This window comes from Vulpes lagopus, chromosome 4 (assembly GCF_018345385.1).
Source record: "Vulpes lagopus strain Blue_001 chromosome 4, ASM1834538v1, whole genome shotgun sequence".
In the NCBI taxonomy this organism is placed as follows: Eukaryota; Metazoa; Chordata; class Mammalia; order Carnivora; family Canidae; genus Vulpes; species Vulpes lagopus.
Genome location: NC_054827.1, coordinates 24,581,166 through 24,597,828, shown reverse-complemented (window position 1 = coordinate 24,597,828; position 16,663 = coordinate 24,581,166). Strand labels below are relative to the sequence as shown.

The following is a 16,663-nucleotide window of genomic DNA, read 5'->3' as shown; positions in this document are numbered from 1 at the left end:
TCATACTCACAACAAAATGACTTAGTATTCACTACTCATTTCTATCCCTCCACTGGTAACTAGTCTAATGTCGACAACTGCAGGAAATCTGCATTTTGGATATGGGTGTAGGAGAAACCAAAGTTAGGAGGAGGGTGGCTAAGCAGAGCTAAAACGAACTCCTGTTTTACCACCTGCTTTTTAATACAGGTCCCTTTCTACTAAAAATTCTTTCCTCAAAGAGAGAAAGAGAGCACAGTTGGCATGGGTACTAATTACCCTCACCAGTAGAAATGTCATGCTTGACAAAATAGAGACTGTTTTAGTAGAAGTGATTCCCTAATGAAAAATAAAAAAGACATTTTCAAGCTCTTATTGTTACAAAACGAATATACACAAGCATAAAGATTTTACACAATATATTCCATCATAAGTAGGCAAGAAAACTTGCTCTAAGGGATTTCTGCATTACAGTAAGACATGCACTGCTCAGCAAGATGTACTTTAAAGAAGCGATTAGATTAGATATATAATTAAATGTAAAGTACTTGAAGAGTTCCCTAATGCAGACTTAGGGCATTTTGACCTTCCTGTAATCCCAAGTAACATCTGAACTATGGTCCATAAAAGTTGGAAATTAAAAAATGGTACGGCTTTTCATCTACCAAGATTTGCGAAGAACAGAAGAGGATGATAAAGGCCACTAAAGACCACAGAGAGCCAGGCTTGGGCCCTCAGGTAATGCTAAGGGAAATAAGACTCTATATAAACTTTATTCCAGATTACACAATTATCTCATCTAGTATGACTCCACATATCCTTACATAATCTAATTCTGTATGACTGATAATTACTAACTCTAATAAGAAATAAATAACAAAATACATTACAATCTTAAAAGTTGGGAGTCGAAAGATATTTTAGAGATTATATGGCCCAAACCCTTCATTTTATAGGCTAAAAAAAACAGAGAACTCCAGGGCGCTTGGGTTGCTCAGTCAATTGAACATTTGACTCTTGGTTTCAGCTCAAGTCATGATCTCAGTGTCATGAGATTGAGCCTTGTGTTGGGCTCCACACTCAGCACAGAGTCTGCTTGAGATTCTCTCTTTCCCTCTGCCCCACTTCCCCACCATTCGTGCTCTTTCTCTAAAATAATAATCTTTTTTAAAAAGGAGAACTCAGAGATATGACAAAACTTATCTAGTAATAATTTTAACTTAAAACTTGATCTCCTAAAAAAAACAAAAAACAAAACCAAACAAACAAAACTTGGTCTTCTAGCTTTAAACTCCTGCTTTTTCTCATAATACTATGACTTCCCTCAAAAATGCACATGAAATTAATTTTTGCATTCCAAGAGGGAAAAGAATCTTAAAATGTAAGATCTAAATTTAAAATAATTAAACATATCTAAAGAAATAAATATATTTGGAGATTTATCTTCAAATATTCACTTAACTCTTCCTCACAGCTCTAAGAGTCATTTTCAGTAATCCACCTGAGAAAAGATGTAATCTTTCCTGCTCAAAAGATAATAAGCATTGAGTTATTTTTTTATAGTCGGGGTATTTCAATTATCTTTACTAGATAACATAACACTACAAAACTGGTGGCTTACCTGGGTGGTTCTTCTCCTCTACACAGTATGGGCTTGGGTGCTAGGGGTGGTTGATGTCACCCTGAGGGTAAACTGGAAACTCAGTTGAAGCTTCACTGTCTGGGATGCCTGAACAAGGAGTCATTTAGAGACTTAATTGAGCTCAGGTGGGTCTCTGCCTAGAGGCCTCTACATGGCTGATTGGGCTGCCTTACGGCATGGCAGCTGGGTTCAAAGAAAGCATTCCGAAAGCACTAGACTGGCAGCTGCCAGGCCATTTCAGGGGCTAGTCTCGGAAGTGGCATAGCACCACTTCTGCTTTATTTACTTTATCAAAGCAGTCCCAGGCTTAGCTCAAAGTCAGTGTAAGAAGGAACTAGACCAAAGCATAAATAATGAGGCATGGTTTCATTTGAGAGGTCTTCAAAGTAACAATCTGCCATATAATGGATGTCTAAATCCTGGTCAAACGTGATATTTGGTGGAGACTCACACTGAGGGAGGGACTGTTAACCAAGAATATTGAGAAATTCTATATTACAATACAACAAATGTATATAATCCTAATATTCAAATATAAATATAAAAGAAAGTTCACTAATCTTATATGTTCTCTGTGCTTCATTGGATGTGTTTATGGAATTCAAATGAATACTATGGCATTATTTTCAGCCAGATATTAATTTTTAATAAACATAGGCTTAAATGGTAAATAGATCTAAAAAACACATTTCTGAATTTATAAACTGTTACTATAAACAAATTTATTTACTAAATGTGATGTTTTGGGAGGTGTGAAGACTATGCTCCAAAAGAATTAATTCAATTATATGCTTTGTAGACTATTTGGTAACATTCATTTTATCCAAATGACATCTGTGACTGAGCTTGGATAATAAAGACCATTTCCATGGTTAAGTGGGAATGTTTGAATACTCAAAACTATATATGTGTCCATCCTAAATATGTCCAAAAGCTTCAAAAAAAAATTTATCAAAGGAGTAGGGGTCTAACTTTGAGGTTCGACTATGTGCTATAATGGTATACATTAATCACATTATTTCACTTCATCCTCTCAAATACCTTGTGGAATAAGTATGATTATCTCCATTTACAAATGAATACATTGAAAACTGTAGAGCCATGGTTACACACTTAGAAAGTGGAACAGGAGAGAAAAGAACCCAATCTGTCTAATCTCAGAGTCTATATGCTTTTTCAACTAAATAATTCTTTTATGGGTTTCTTCAAGGGATGGCACTAAATTCTACCTTAGTTCTGATTGATATCTATTAAAAAATAGTTTTCAAACACTTCTGTTTCCAGAATCTTACTCATTATTAACTGTTTTATGGAAGCTAACATTTACACAGCAATCTGACATTTAAAGATATCCTTCAGTTAATGTTTCTGAGTTAAATCAGGCTTCTCTGACTGCCTATTCACCTAAATTTGTGGTTTCTTAGAGAAGAGCATCCATGTCTAAATATTAATGCTTTAAAATCAAGAAGCCAAAAAAATCCCACTTTAAATCTACACTTGATAACTGTATCACTGCAATAGGAATCATACATTTTTTAGAGCATTAATTTCAAAGTAGTGGATGTTTTAATAGTTCTATCAGTTGCTGAGCTCCTTGTGAACCATTAAACATATTTATCTCTCATGACACTTAGCACTGTGACCTACACACTGTAACCGAGTGTTGGCTGAATAAATGAGAGGAGCAGAAAGAAACCTAGAATACCAGAAATTACACGGGATACTTAAAAAAAAAATAAATTACCAACCAAATATTCATTACTTTCATTATGGGGTGACATACAGTCATAATGAGAGTAGACACAGTACACGCATCCAAAGATACATATTCCTATTTAGGAATATATACAGTTAATGCCCAACTCCAACCGATTCCCTAATTATAAGGAGGGGAGAGATGCAGGACATTTATTTTGGAAGGGGATAAAGGCAGCCAAGAAAGGGAAATGACACAATAAGGGACCAAAAAGAACTCTGAAGAGGGCTGAATATTGGAATAATTTGAGATGTATTCAAATATTTTTTTATTCATTGTATAAAGGAATCTTTAAAATTAATATTGAAAAACAAGAGACCACTACCACCTTAAAGTTACATATCAAACAATTATTTGGCCGATTGCTAATAAAATATCTGATCTTAACAGAAAATACCATAAAGGGAGAATAAAGGACAACAAATCTAAGTGTGAAAACAGGAAAAAAAAAGAATTCTAGAAAGGGAACAATCTGTATGAAAGATCTAGTTGCATTTCACTGCAATTCAAAAGAAGGAATCACAGAATGTTGTATCTAATCATAATGGGCAGGAGACTAAAGAATAAATTATATCTATGGTCCTATGTTTCTAAGTGGCCATCATTTAATGTGTATGTAAGTATACAAAAGTGGTATTTTAGAACAAAATGTTTTAACAAAATTTTGTCTTTGCTTGGGGGGGGGGGAGGTAAAAAACAACTGGAAATTCCTCGAGTAGCCAAGCTCCACTTTGATTTTCATGTAAAATAAAAAGCAAAAAAACATAAATGATTTAAAACCTTATTAGTACTTCACTATTTTCAGAATTCTACAGGTTAGAAAAACAAATGTCTGTGGGAATAAAAGCATTAACCACTCATATATTACCTAATTAGATAATCACCAAGTCATGGTATAGAATTAAGAGACTATTTAAAAGTTACACTGTCATTGTATAATCCCACGTATTGTATTTTTTTTTAAATTTATTTATTTATGATAGTCACAGAGAGAGAGAGAGAGAGGCAGAGACACAGGCAGAGGGAGAAGCAGGCTCCATGCACCAGGAGCCCGATGTGGGATTCGATCTCGGGTTTCCAGGATCGCGCCCTGGGCCAAAGACAGGTGCTAAACCGCTGCGCCACCCAGGGATCCCCCACGTATTGTATTGAAAAGATTGCTGCATTTAAAACCCCCACATATTTAAAGGCAAATTCTGCACCTACGAGTTAAGGAATAAGGAACATCTCTTTTCTAAAAACATTATGAAATTGACATTTCCATAGGCTTTTGAAATTTACAAACCAGAATCACAGTAAAAAGAGAGACAGGCAAGGACTCACTTAAGCATTAATACAGTCATTTTAGAAACCCTCTAAAAATAAGTTTGATTCTGCACTGTGTTCTAAAACACAAATTTAAGAAATAAAACTTTATATACCTGACTTACTATATATGTAAAGTACCTTTATCCTCTTGTTAATATACAATCTGACTTCCTAATTCTGGATAAACACATGCAAATGGCCTGAAAAAATACTAAGTACATAAGATAGACTTGTAATTTCACAGCTAGATTTGCTTACACTTTTTCTTGACACCAATAGCAAGAAAACAAAAGATACTGTCATAACTAAGGGAGCTTATCCCAATCTGCATTAGCACCCAGAATTTTTACTACTTTGCGGCTTTACTGTAGCTGGCACGTTTAATAAGAACTACTCTGTACCATAAACAAAGGTAATATCTAAGTATGAACACAATTCAATTTTAATTATGAAATTTTATATGCATTTTGTATACTGATGCACAATTGTAAAAGATTTTTTATGTTATATGCATCGCACCAAAACCTAATAAATGCTTAAGTCTCATTTTCTACCTAATTTGAGCAAATTAATAATCTAAAAAAGTATAGGAGCACATTTTGGAGAATTACTGCATTATTCATATGATATGAATCCTACAGTATAATATTAATTTATGAAACATGTTCTTAAAAATGTTCTGTACGTGAAAATATGTATTTCTCCTTCATTATATAGTAACTCAAAAATTAGTAAAATAATACTAGCAATAATATAATAACAGAAAATGTAAAATCTCCTATTCACATACTTCTGAGTTAATTTACTAAATGGCAAAGAGCATGGAGGATTTTTCACTCAGAGGATAAAATTATATTTGTTAGCGAGCATATTCATATCCTAAGAATCTGCTACCTGCAAGGTGCCGGGCTTGGTCCAGGGCAAAATACAAAGAGCTAATGGATGAATAGAGGAAAAATCTCTGTGGTAAATGTCACAGAGTAATACAGAGAGGGAGCCATAGGGATTTGGGTAAGGAATACATTGGTTCCAGCTAAAGGAATGAAGGAAGTATATCCTCCTCTGGGGAGAAGGAAAAATAAAGGAGTTCTCTATAGTTATGTAGGGGGTGAGGCAGGGAGAAGAGGTAATTTGTTAATTATCAGTGTTTGTACTCCTTAATTATTATGATTTCCTGAGCTACAAATGAGGTTGGCAAGGTATAAGGGTGAATATGGGAGAATGAGGCTGGGATGGAAATGGACTCCTGCTACCATAATCCCACACAAATTCTATAATATTAAAATGACAAGGAAACCTGAAGTAGGCTGTGCTCTAAACAAGCTCTATATAAAGACATAGCTACACTTACCATAGTTAAGAAGACCCTTTTCTGCACTGTGTAAAAGTCACTCTATCTACTGAGAAGATCCAAACAAAATCTGGAGCTCAAAGTAACTCAAGAACGTTAAAATCCTCAAGGCAACTTCAAATTTGAAGGAAAAAAATGAGCAGTTATCATTTAAAAACATCTCCCAAAAGGCATTAATAATACTGAGTAAATCTTTAATACTGAGTAAATCTAAAGCTACTTTGTAGCTTGAAATATACATACTTTAACCTTCCATTAAAGTAGAATTCTTACCCCTAAATTATTCAGAGAAACTGAATGCTCACTAGACCACGTGAAATAACATACGAGGCAGCTATAATAACATATAACATATATTCTGAGGGGAGGATTCAATTCTTTGCCACTATTACATGGATTTCATTGGAAATGGAAAACAAAAAGCTGGAGGTACTATAAAGACATTGTATCTAAGGGGTGTACCATCCATCCTGACATTTTCCATAGCACATTTTTCACTATAAGGAATTTCAAAGAAACTAATTCTTTAAATATTAGGCACAAAATGATTTTCCTCAATATTTACAGTGTAACTTTACAAACATTTTATGTTTTTAAAATACAAAATCTATCCTTAAATACTAAAATATGATGTCATTTTAAAAAGAGTTTACAGTACAGAGTGCCTTGTTTTTCATTATATATTAGGTAAATCACTGCAAAACTTTGCAGTCAATTAACAGAGGCTGTGAAGGGTTACATTTCAGCCTATAATCACCAAGAATACAAAGCATAAAGTGAAGACGCCAACTGTACATTTTATATATATATACCTTAAATTTATAACAATTATTAATTAATACACTATTTCTCTATCTTTAGTCTATTTTTTTCAACATAACATGATAAAAACTTAGCCAATTAAAAAAAAAAATAAAAAAGCAGGACTGTTACAGGTTTAAAAAATTGTTAGCATTTTCTGATCTCTAAATGGAAAAAAGTGTTGTTATCTAGCAAACAAATCTTCCTCTGCCAAACAGGAAATCAAAAATGCAAATATCCTAACAAAGACGGGCAAAAATAGGACATAAACAAATATTTCCAATTTCCATAATCATACATAGAAAATAATATATGTTGTTATAGTTTTAATTACCGATAGAGCTGCAGTTCCATTTAACAAACAACTTTCAGTGTCTGACATTTAAGAGAAAATGCTTAAAATCCATGCTTCACCAGTTCTATGAATATGTCACAACTGCCAATAACAGATACAGCAGCATTTCGTTTTATGGTCAAAAGATACCAGTAAAAATAAACAGTTATATAGGACATATATGAATGTATATATACATATATATAATGCCAACTTCAATATTTTTCAGTATAAAGCAAGAAGAAATCGTTGAAGGAGGATATAATATTTTAGGTAACTTACCTTTCGCCCATCACTTGCATGGCAATTCACATTTAGAGGAGTCAGTAAAGCCATTAGTTTTTCTTCATTACCACTCCTGTAAAAAGGTAGTAAGTCAATTCCTATAAAATTATAGAGCTTCTTATGAATATTTATGGTTATTTTTCAGAAGAGTGGAAAATAATATGGGTTTGCTTTGATGTCTTATATACGGTTCTCAATGAATCCCTTTTGGTATATAAAATTAAATTAATATATTCCTAATTAATTCCTGTTAATCTTCATACAGTGGTACGTCTTGGGTAATATAGCTTTCTACATTATTGTTTTATTTATCTGCATCAAGTCACCTTCTTAATTACAAACAAACTTTATTCTGATAAGTGATCTAAAACACTGGACTTAAAAACACAAAATGATGAAAAAAGCTAATTAATTAAATTATAAATGACCAAGAACAAAAGAAAATGGATGAGAATTTTAACATTTACTTTATGCCCCTCATTCAAGCTTTGCTAGAAAAATTTTCAGATAAAAATGAAGAGATAGGTATTTAAATACTCCAAGAAGATTATCCGAAACGCTGGGCAACTAAGGTCTGCAGGTACCCTAAGAAATGTTTCAAATAAAATTAACCTTACAAATCTTTGCCATGTTGAAAAACTCTATCATTTAACACACCCATCATATAAAATAAAGTATACAGAGATGGAGTAAAAGGTCTTATCCGCATTAACATGTAAAATCCAAGCAAGACAATAACATGTTATAATTTTTATAGTCCTCCACCTGCCCTCCCCCTTTTTCCCCTTATATGCATTATACTCACTTAAAATGAATGGAATCACTTACCTAGCAGCTTCTAGGAGTTCGTCTTTCTTATATTCACCTAGATGGTTGCAAAATATCATGCTGTTAGCATTTGGCAGAAGACAGATTAAGAAATGCAGTAGGCAGCAAATACAGAATTAAATAGAGAAGAACAGAAAAAGAGAGTCCACACCCCGCTGGGTGATGGAGCCGTGACGTTAGCCAGCTTGTGAAGGCAGCATCACCAGTGCCTTGGAGACGGGCAGCAAATTGACGCAGCTTCTTGTCCAATCCTCAGATGAAATAGCTTTCTTCAGACAACCAATGAATGCTAAATCTCGTGTCCAGAAACACATTCCCTCTGATAACAGCATGCCAGCTGAAGACAATGTCCCCTCCCCCCTTTCCTATTCAGGCTGTCACAGTATACTTGTAAAGCATAATACATTCTGAGACAAAAGCAAAATAACGTGGCTCTTTAAAGGTACAAATTACTAGTCTTCCAAAAAACTCAGTTTTATCTGTAATGACATGGAAAGTTTTTTCAAAAAAAATTAATTACCGTCGCTGAGCATTATAGCAGTAGGAAAAAATATATCAGCATCATGAAGCTTTTGCCTCAATAGGGTAGGTCTGTAGACTAGAAATACGTGAACTCCGTACCAAATGCTATGAACCTCTTGGAGGCAGCGCTCCAAAAACCAAAACAGTGAATACGTTCTTAAATGACAATAATATTCTAACATGCTGCAGTCTTCACACTTTGTACAAAATCAATACCAAATTTTAACAACAAGAAACCTTAAAATTATTTTTAAAAAGGAGGCTGGGGTCACTGAGAATAGTAGACAGCCAACTATTGAGATGTGGATAATTTTTCTCCCTTCTATTTTTTAAAACATCACAGACTGAAATGAGGTATATAATTTAAAACCTTTGATTCAAATTCCTTAGAGTATTCAAGATCTAACAAGTAAGTTTCATTTGCAAGCTCAGCTGAAGGACAAGGAATTTTAATACAGAGTTTGTTCATTCAATAAATAAAAAGAACAGCCAGGACTATGATTCAGCTCTAATATGCTGACTCAGTTTGCTATACCATTAAAGAAATAATTGTACAAAATGCCTAAGCCAATAATTACATGAAACCAAATATTAAGCATACACATAAGAAATAAAATGTTAGATTAACTGAAAATATTATTCTATTAAGAAATAAGCTCAAATTATTTTAAAAATCTTATCATTTATAAATATATACTTCTTTGCATTTTGTTTCTATTTTGTTACAGAATGCAGAATATTGATGTAAATAAATACTATAAAGACACCTAAGGACAACCAAGCACATATTTAAATTCTATAACCCATCATTAGCAAATATTCTTTTAAACTGTGTTTTGCTTCTTGGATTAAGATTATATTAAAAAAAAAAAAGATTATATTAAAATCTAGAAACTGTAAACAGTTTTTTTAAAATAAGGAAAAAGTTATTAAATATTCTCTCCTAAGGGAATTTTATATGCCACTAAAGTCATAGATTCAACAATATACATGGATAAGCTAGAATGCATTATTCATGATCATGGAGTTGGTCTTTCCAATTTCCTAAACACTGTATTCCACATTTTTTAACTGACTGAGAGTTTTAAGATTTATAATACTATATGTCTCAGCCAATAAGATTCTTGTCTTCCCAGAGCCAAAGACCTGCTTTTACTACACATTTTAGGTGGCAATATGAGAGTCAGTGAGTCAATTTAAAAAGTTCCTTGTGAGGAAAATGGCATAACCCATACTCTCAGGTGGCTTGAGACTCAGGAGGAAAATAAGTGAAATTATCTGTAGAAGTCATTCAGTCAATCAACAAGTATTTATTGGAAAGGTCTCTATGCCAAATTCAAAGCCACAAAAGACACTACTATCATCTCTGAACTCAAGCAATAGTCATCTACTAAGTGAGACAGGCAAACACATAATTCTGGTAGAGTATGAAAAGAATCTTATGAAATGCTATAGAGAGCTTAAAGCCTAGTCTAACTGAGATTAGTAAGAGACAGGGTAATTGTGTTTCAATGGAGGTTTCCTGGAAGAGGGGAAATGTTCACAGAATTCTGAAGGAAGAAGAGAGATGATGCTCAGGTGAAAAAGGGTGAAGGAGAAGCAAGCAACCAAAGTAAAAGAAACAAGAAGAGAAACGGTAGATCTGTACACCTGAAACCACCTACACTGCAGGGGAATAGGTAAGCAAGTGTGAGACAGAAAAGAAACAGGTCACGGATGGCTAAGAAGTTTAAACTTTATTTCAAAACCAATGAGGAAATAACTGCGATATCTTAACAAGAGGATTGCAAAGTATATTTAAAGACCTGTAAGTTTTGTAATTATACTCTATTTCTGTGGACTGTTGTTGAGGAGAAAAGAGGCCCAAGAGCTAGTGGGTGGAGAGAGACAATGAATTCTGACATAGTTTATATTTTGAGATAAGTATAAATTCCCTGGTTAACAGTCACAACACATGAAAATTGGCAACTGAAGTACCTACTACTGAAACCTGAGTCATGGTGAAACAGTACTCTAATAAGCTAGAAAATAAAACTGCAAAATACTGGGGATCTTCAAAGTTCAGTCCACCCACATACACTTCTCATCAAGTATAGCTTATTGATGTTTTCTCCAAAAGGCACATTTTTACAAAAATGTTATTCCTGCATAGGTAAGATGATAATGAACCAAAGCTTTCTAAAGGAAACATATAAGTGCATCTGACAGAGTCAGGCACAGGTATTACAAATGACTTTCTACTTTTACTGTTAGAGACTCTAGTACTTTAATCAGCTTTTCTGCAATACATTCCAACATCCACTATCTGGTGCCCAAGGACCATAATCCATAAACAGCTGAAGCTATTTTTCAAATGCTACATCTCAGGAACTAACAGTGAATTTAGAATCCCTTGTACATTTCCACAACAAATCTGAGTACTTACTTAACACCAAAGCGCTAATTCTGTTTCATTTTAGCTGAGAACCTGAAAATATTCTGGCTGAGACTACAGTGCTCTATGGAGCATTTACATGCTTTAATAACATCCAGATAAAGGCTAGCAATAGATCAGCCAGAAAGGAAAGGAGGCAATTATAGTCAAGATAATAGCAACCAAGAACATTGAAAATAAATGGCTTATATTTTTCTTTGATTAGAATAAAATAAATGAGTTTAAAAAATAAGCCACAAAGTTTACTTTTCAAAGTCTGAATTGCTTTTTGATTAGTAAACTAATGACAGGATACACGTAAAAATAAAGACATGCACACACGCACACACACGCGGGGAGGTATGAGTCTGTGTTAAGGAGGTATGCTATCAGAAAGATGGTTTAAAAAAAGGTTAAAAAAATAATGGTTAAAAGAAGGTTAAAAATGAAGAAAACTTACATCAATAAACAGGAGTCATAATTATTGACTTATCTCAATTTCAACATTTTATTTCTTTTCTTTTCTCTCTTTTTTCAATTTCAACATTTTAAAGTACTTTTGCCTCTTTCTTCAGCAACTGATGGAATCAAAGTCGACTAAGTTTTGTAAAACTGAGTCATCTGGTTTTGTTGAGGCGAGATAGCATGTAGATTATGAACATAGAGCAACAAATTCTTAGAGCCATGAGGAACTAATAAAGGACTATGACTTTTCTCTACTTTTAAAAAATATTTTATTTATTTATTAATGAGAGACAGAGAGAGAGAGACAGAGAAAAGAGAGAGAGAGAGAGAGAGAGAGAGAGTCAGAAGCAGTCTCCACGCAGGGAGCCCGACGTGGGACTCGTCTCCAGGATCAGGCCCTGGGCTGAAGGTGGCGCTAAACCGCTGAGCCACCCGGGCTGCCCCAGGCTTTTCTCTGTTTGAAGTTATGCACGACACATGCCTATAGTAACTAACATCTCAGATGCAACGAGGGGATTTGAAGTCACCTTTCTTCTGTTACCTCACCTCCAATTTCAGAATCATTCTCCTAAGAGATCATGTGCCACATATTCATTTACAGCTAATGAAATTGACACTGAGGCAGTTAAATGAATTGTCTAAAGTTTTACTATTATTCACGATCTGTCAAGCCCTGAAAAAGGCAAATATGTGAGCACAAACTAGCCAAATCTGAACTCTAAAAGACAGATGTAAACAAAAGAGTAACAATATAATAATAGTGACAAAATAATTTTTAAAACAACAACTAGCTTTTAATAGGCTAAGCCTATTTATATTACATAAGCTAAATATTTCCATCAAAACCGTTTTTAAAGCATTTGAACTTTCATATGAGAGCTTGTAAACATGGACCAAAAAAAAAAAAAAAAAAAGTATACTGGGCTTAACCTTTTAGTTTGTTTTAACATTTTGAAACAAGGGAGTAGGAATGAGAAAAATTCATTCCAGGTCTATTCAAATGATCAATGCATTTGGCATTTTCTATAGCATGCTTTAAATTCCTCCTGCTTTAAATATCTCAAGGGAAGGGCTAGAACCAATCATCTCAGGTACCAGGTTTAGGGACCCTTACTTTGCTGAGTGTTAAATAGAACCATGAATTGATACTTCTCACAGAGATATTTTCTCAGCAAGGTATCAGCAAATATAAGAGATGAACTGATTCTTATAGCTAGCCTGACAACCTATATGGGGAATAAAATATTAATTTAGGTAACAAACTCCATTGTATTTTCACCAACAGATTTGAAAATTTAGAACCAACTATGGAGCTGTGGAAGGAATTTCACTAACACACCAGGAAATAATCTAATCTCAAGAAACTAAAGCTATAGGTCTTCCACAAAAAGCAATTTTCAGACAGACTGCTATTCTACTATAATAAACTCCAGGAATTCTTGAATTATTTTTTCTCTCTGAAATCTTTCACAAATATTTTCAGGACAACTGGGGAAAAATCACAAAGTTATCAGGGTTCTCAATGCCTTTCTCCTACTTCTGAGTCTTATCAGTCTTCCCACTCATTCCGATACTGGATTCAAAGTCCATACCATTAGTTAAGTCTAGAATCATAGTCAAACTAAACACTCCACATCCATTCTAAACACGGATTCATACGTAGTTTTCAAATTCTAGGCTTGAATAGGGCATTTTCCTAGTGAAGATCCTTTCCCTCTTTTGCCTCATACAGCTCTGACCTTTTCAATTAGCCAACATTTAACTACCATTAAACATGGCCTATGCTATATATAACACCATATAACCTTGAAGCTCTGCTGAACAATACACTACCCAGCACTCTCACATAGCTGTTTACTTTCATGTATATTAATATTTTAAAAAAAAAAAAAACAGTTTCTCAGTTGCACAAGCCTTATTTCAAGTTTTCAGTAAGCACGTGTTGTCTACTATAGTAGATGGTGCGGGGAGAACGTTAGAATAGTTAAAACTTTTTTGGGACCATGGTATTTTAGTGTTCGTATTGACTATTTAATAAGAAGTCATCTTTAAAAAGCAAAAACGGAAGTCATCTTTTACTTTAATAAACTACTTCCCATGTTATTCTTAAAGCTGTCACCACCAAAATTCCACAAACTTTTTATTTTCTACTAAATACCAAACAACTGCTGTTTCATCAGCATGAAATATAAGGGAAAACACTGAACTGTATGATAAAAGATCAGGAACGAATTCTAGCTCTGCCATCAATTTACTTGTGTGACCTCAGGAAAATCACTTTATCTTCCAGGGACCTTCCAATTTATTGTCATATGAACAATGTCACTGGAAAATGAGGGTGAGGAGCTAAATTATCTCTGGTTTCAGCTCTAAATTTCTCAATCTGTATTTGATTCTCAATATTGCTCAGATTTCTTTCTTTCTTTTGCTCAGATCTCTTTCTAAGACAATTTTAATGTTGCTCTAAACAAACTTTAAGGAAAAACATAAAATTATCTGGGGCACAAAATCTCTACTATTATAAAACATATACTACTACACCTGGGAATTATAAAGAAAGCAGTAAAGCAATTTTACTCAACCTATATCTTTTACTCAGTTAATTCTTTTTTTCTTTTCTCTTTTTTAATTTATTTATTCATGAGAGACACAGAGAGAGAGGCAGAGGGAGAAGCAGGCTCCACGCAGGGAGGCTGATGTGGGACTCAATCCCACATCTCCAGGATCACACCCTGGGCTGAAGGCGGCGCTGAACCGCAGAGCCACCTGGGCTGCTCTACTCAGTTAATTCTAAATTTGTGGTAACACTCCAACTAGAAGCTATATGAAAACAGCTCTTTAAGAAGAAAGTGGTGATCTGCATAATTCTGATCTTTAATTATAGAAATTTCTATTTTGTAGATAAGATTTTTTTTTAAAGAAGAGAAGTCCACCTAAGTATGGAACTAGATATAAACCAAAGAATTATTACTTGAGAATTTTCCAATTCTTCAGGAAAATGGAGGTGTCCCACTCCCTGCAAAGCTGAAAATCAATTTTCAGAGAAAAAGACCTCTAAGTATAACTATGTTATCCTATATAACAATATTCAAATGATTAAAAAATAACAGATTATATGTCAACACAAAAACCTAGGCCAATGTCTTAAAACATTCCAAAAACATAATGTAACACTCAAACATAACAAAAGCTCTGCAAAAAACACATGTAATGCAATCAATAAATAATGAAACTGTTAACTAGTTTCTTTGTATGCAGTAGTATGACCTTGCTTAGCCCCAGCAACATCTAAGATACACGTCCCATTTATAAACTCTTTACAGAGTTTCAAATAATTTAAAACTCTTTCTGACATTGTCAATTGTATTTGGCATGTAACAAGACTTTTCACTGGACTTTTGTTGTCATTGTTATAAGAATATAAATATAAAAATTTGGGATACAAACTGGCCCCACACAAGAGTTATAAGATATAAATATATACTCTAAAAATTTAGATATTAAAAGCGAAGAAAGGTGTTCTTATAGGATGTTATTAACCAACGAGATACTCTGCAAAGTGTGCCTGTACTTCCAAAGAAAAGGACCTTTTAGATTATGCTGTAGAGGAAAAGACCTTTTGATACATCAAAAAGAAGACAAGAAGGGAGAGTTGGGTGAGATTGGGAAACATGGTACATTGATTTTTTTTACTATCACAATGTCTGTTCCTTAAAAAGTGTTTCAGAAAAGTAAAATCCGTTTTTGATCCAAAACAGTAAGGCCAACGGTTTTATATTCTTTGTTTCGACACCAGTGGTACTTTGTCCACAGTCATCAATCCACAATTTATTTGCAAATCCCAAATCCAAAAACTCATTTGGCAGCAAAACTTAATCTACTTAGTATATACAGCTATCAAACATTTCACTGCAAAAATATTAACATTTGATTACAAGGTGCAGCACCAGATTTTACTGGGATGTTTCATAAGATATAGTAGATGTACAGGGTCTTATTTTATTTGCATACTGATGTATAATTTATATACAGTAAAACTCATCCTTTTTAGATATGATTCTTTGAATTCTGACAAGCTTATACAGCTATGTGGCCACTACCTCAAGATACAGAACATTTCCATTACCCAAAGGTTTCTTCAGGCTCCTTTATTATCAATCTCTTATCCAATCCCATTCCATGGCAACCAGTATCTGATTTCTGTCCTTATAGTTTTACTTTTCTTTAAGAATCATATAAATGGAATCATAGAATATGTAAACTTTTGAATATGGGTTATTTTTAGTATAAATGCTTATTCAGGTCATTGTACATACCAATATTTGTTTACCAATATTTGTTTGATATTTAAGTAATATTCCATTACATGAATACACCTGAATTTGCTTACCCATTCACTAGGTGATAGATATATAGGTTGTTTTTATCTTTGATGATTATAAATAAAGTTACTATAAAAATTCAGATTTTGCAAGGGCATTATGTCTTCATTCTTTGGGAAGATACCTACGAGAGGGGGTGCTGAGTTGTATAGTAGCTACATGTTTAAACTTTGTAAGAAACTGCCAATCATAACTTTTTAAAAACTTGAAAAATTCTTAATTCCGGGGTATGGATGTGTCACCTATCAAAAGGAGTAAGAGCAAAACAGAAGAAGTTGACTACTGAGAAATAAGACAGTACTGCCACAACCTCACAGCTAGAAATCCCAACCCTGCCTCTTGTACGGGCAATTCATCTAAACTGAACTAATTTGCACACCTTTTAGTTCTTCACTTCTCACTTGTGCTTTTGTATTTTTTTTTAAATAGGGAGAATACGCAATGTTCAAGAAAGTGGTAAAAAAAATAAAATAAAATAAAATAAAATAAAATAAAATAAAATAAAATAAAATAAAATAAAATAAAAAAATAAAATAAAATAAAATAAAAAAGAGTTTGGTATGTAGTAACTGCAATCCCAGAGCTATAAGAATATAT

General features: G+C 33.5%; 1 protein-coding gene across 1 annotated transcript in view; it reads right to left on the bottom strand.

The window, feature by feature from the left end:
* The window catches only part of TNKS (tankyrase), a 212,390-nt gene that overhangs the window by 89,352 nt on the left and 106,375 nt on the right, over positions 1 to 16,663 (bottom strand). Inside the window, exons 4-5 of the mRNA XM_041753371.1 lie at positions 8,285 to 8,321; positions 7,454 to 7,529 (exon numbers count right to left, since the gene is read on the bottom strand). Coding sequence (XP_041609305.1) covers positions 7,454 to 7,529; positions 8,285 to 8,321 — 113 coding nt within the window. The remainder of the gene's footprint in view (positions 1 to 7,453; positions 7,530 to 8,284; positions 8,322 to 16,663) is intronic.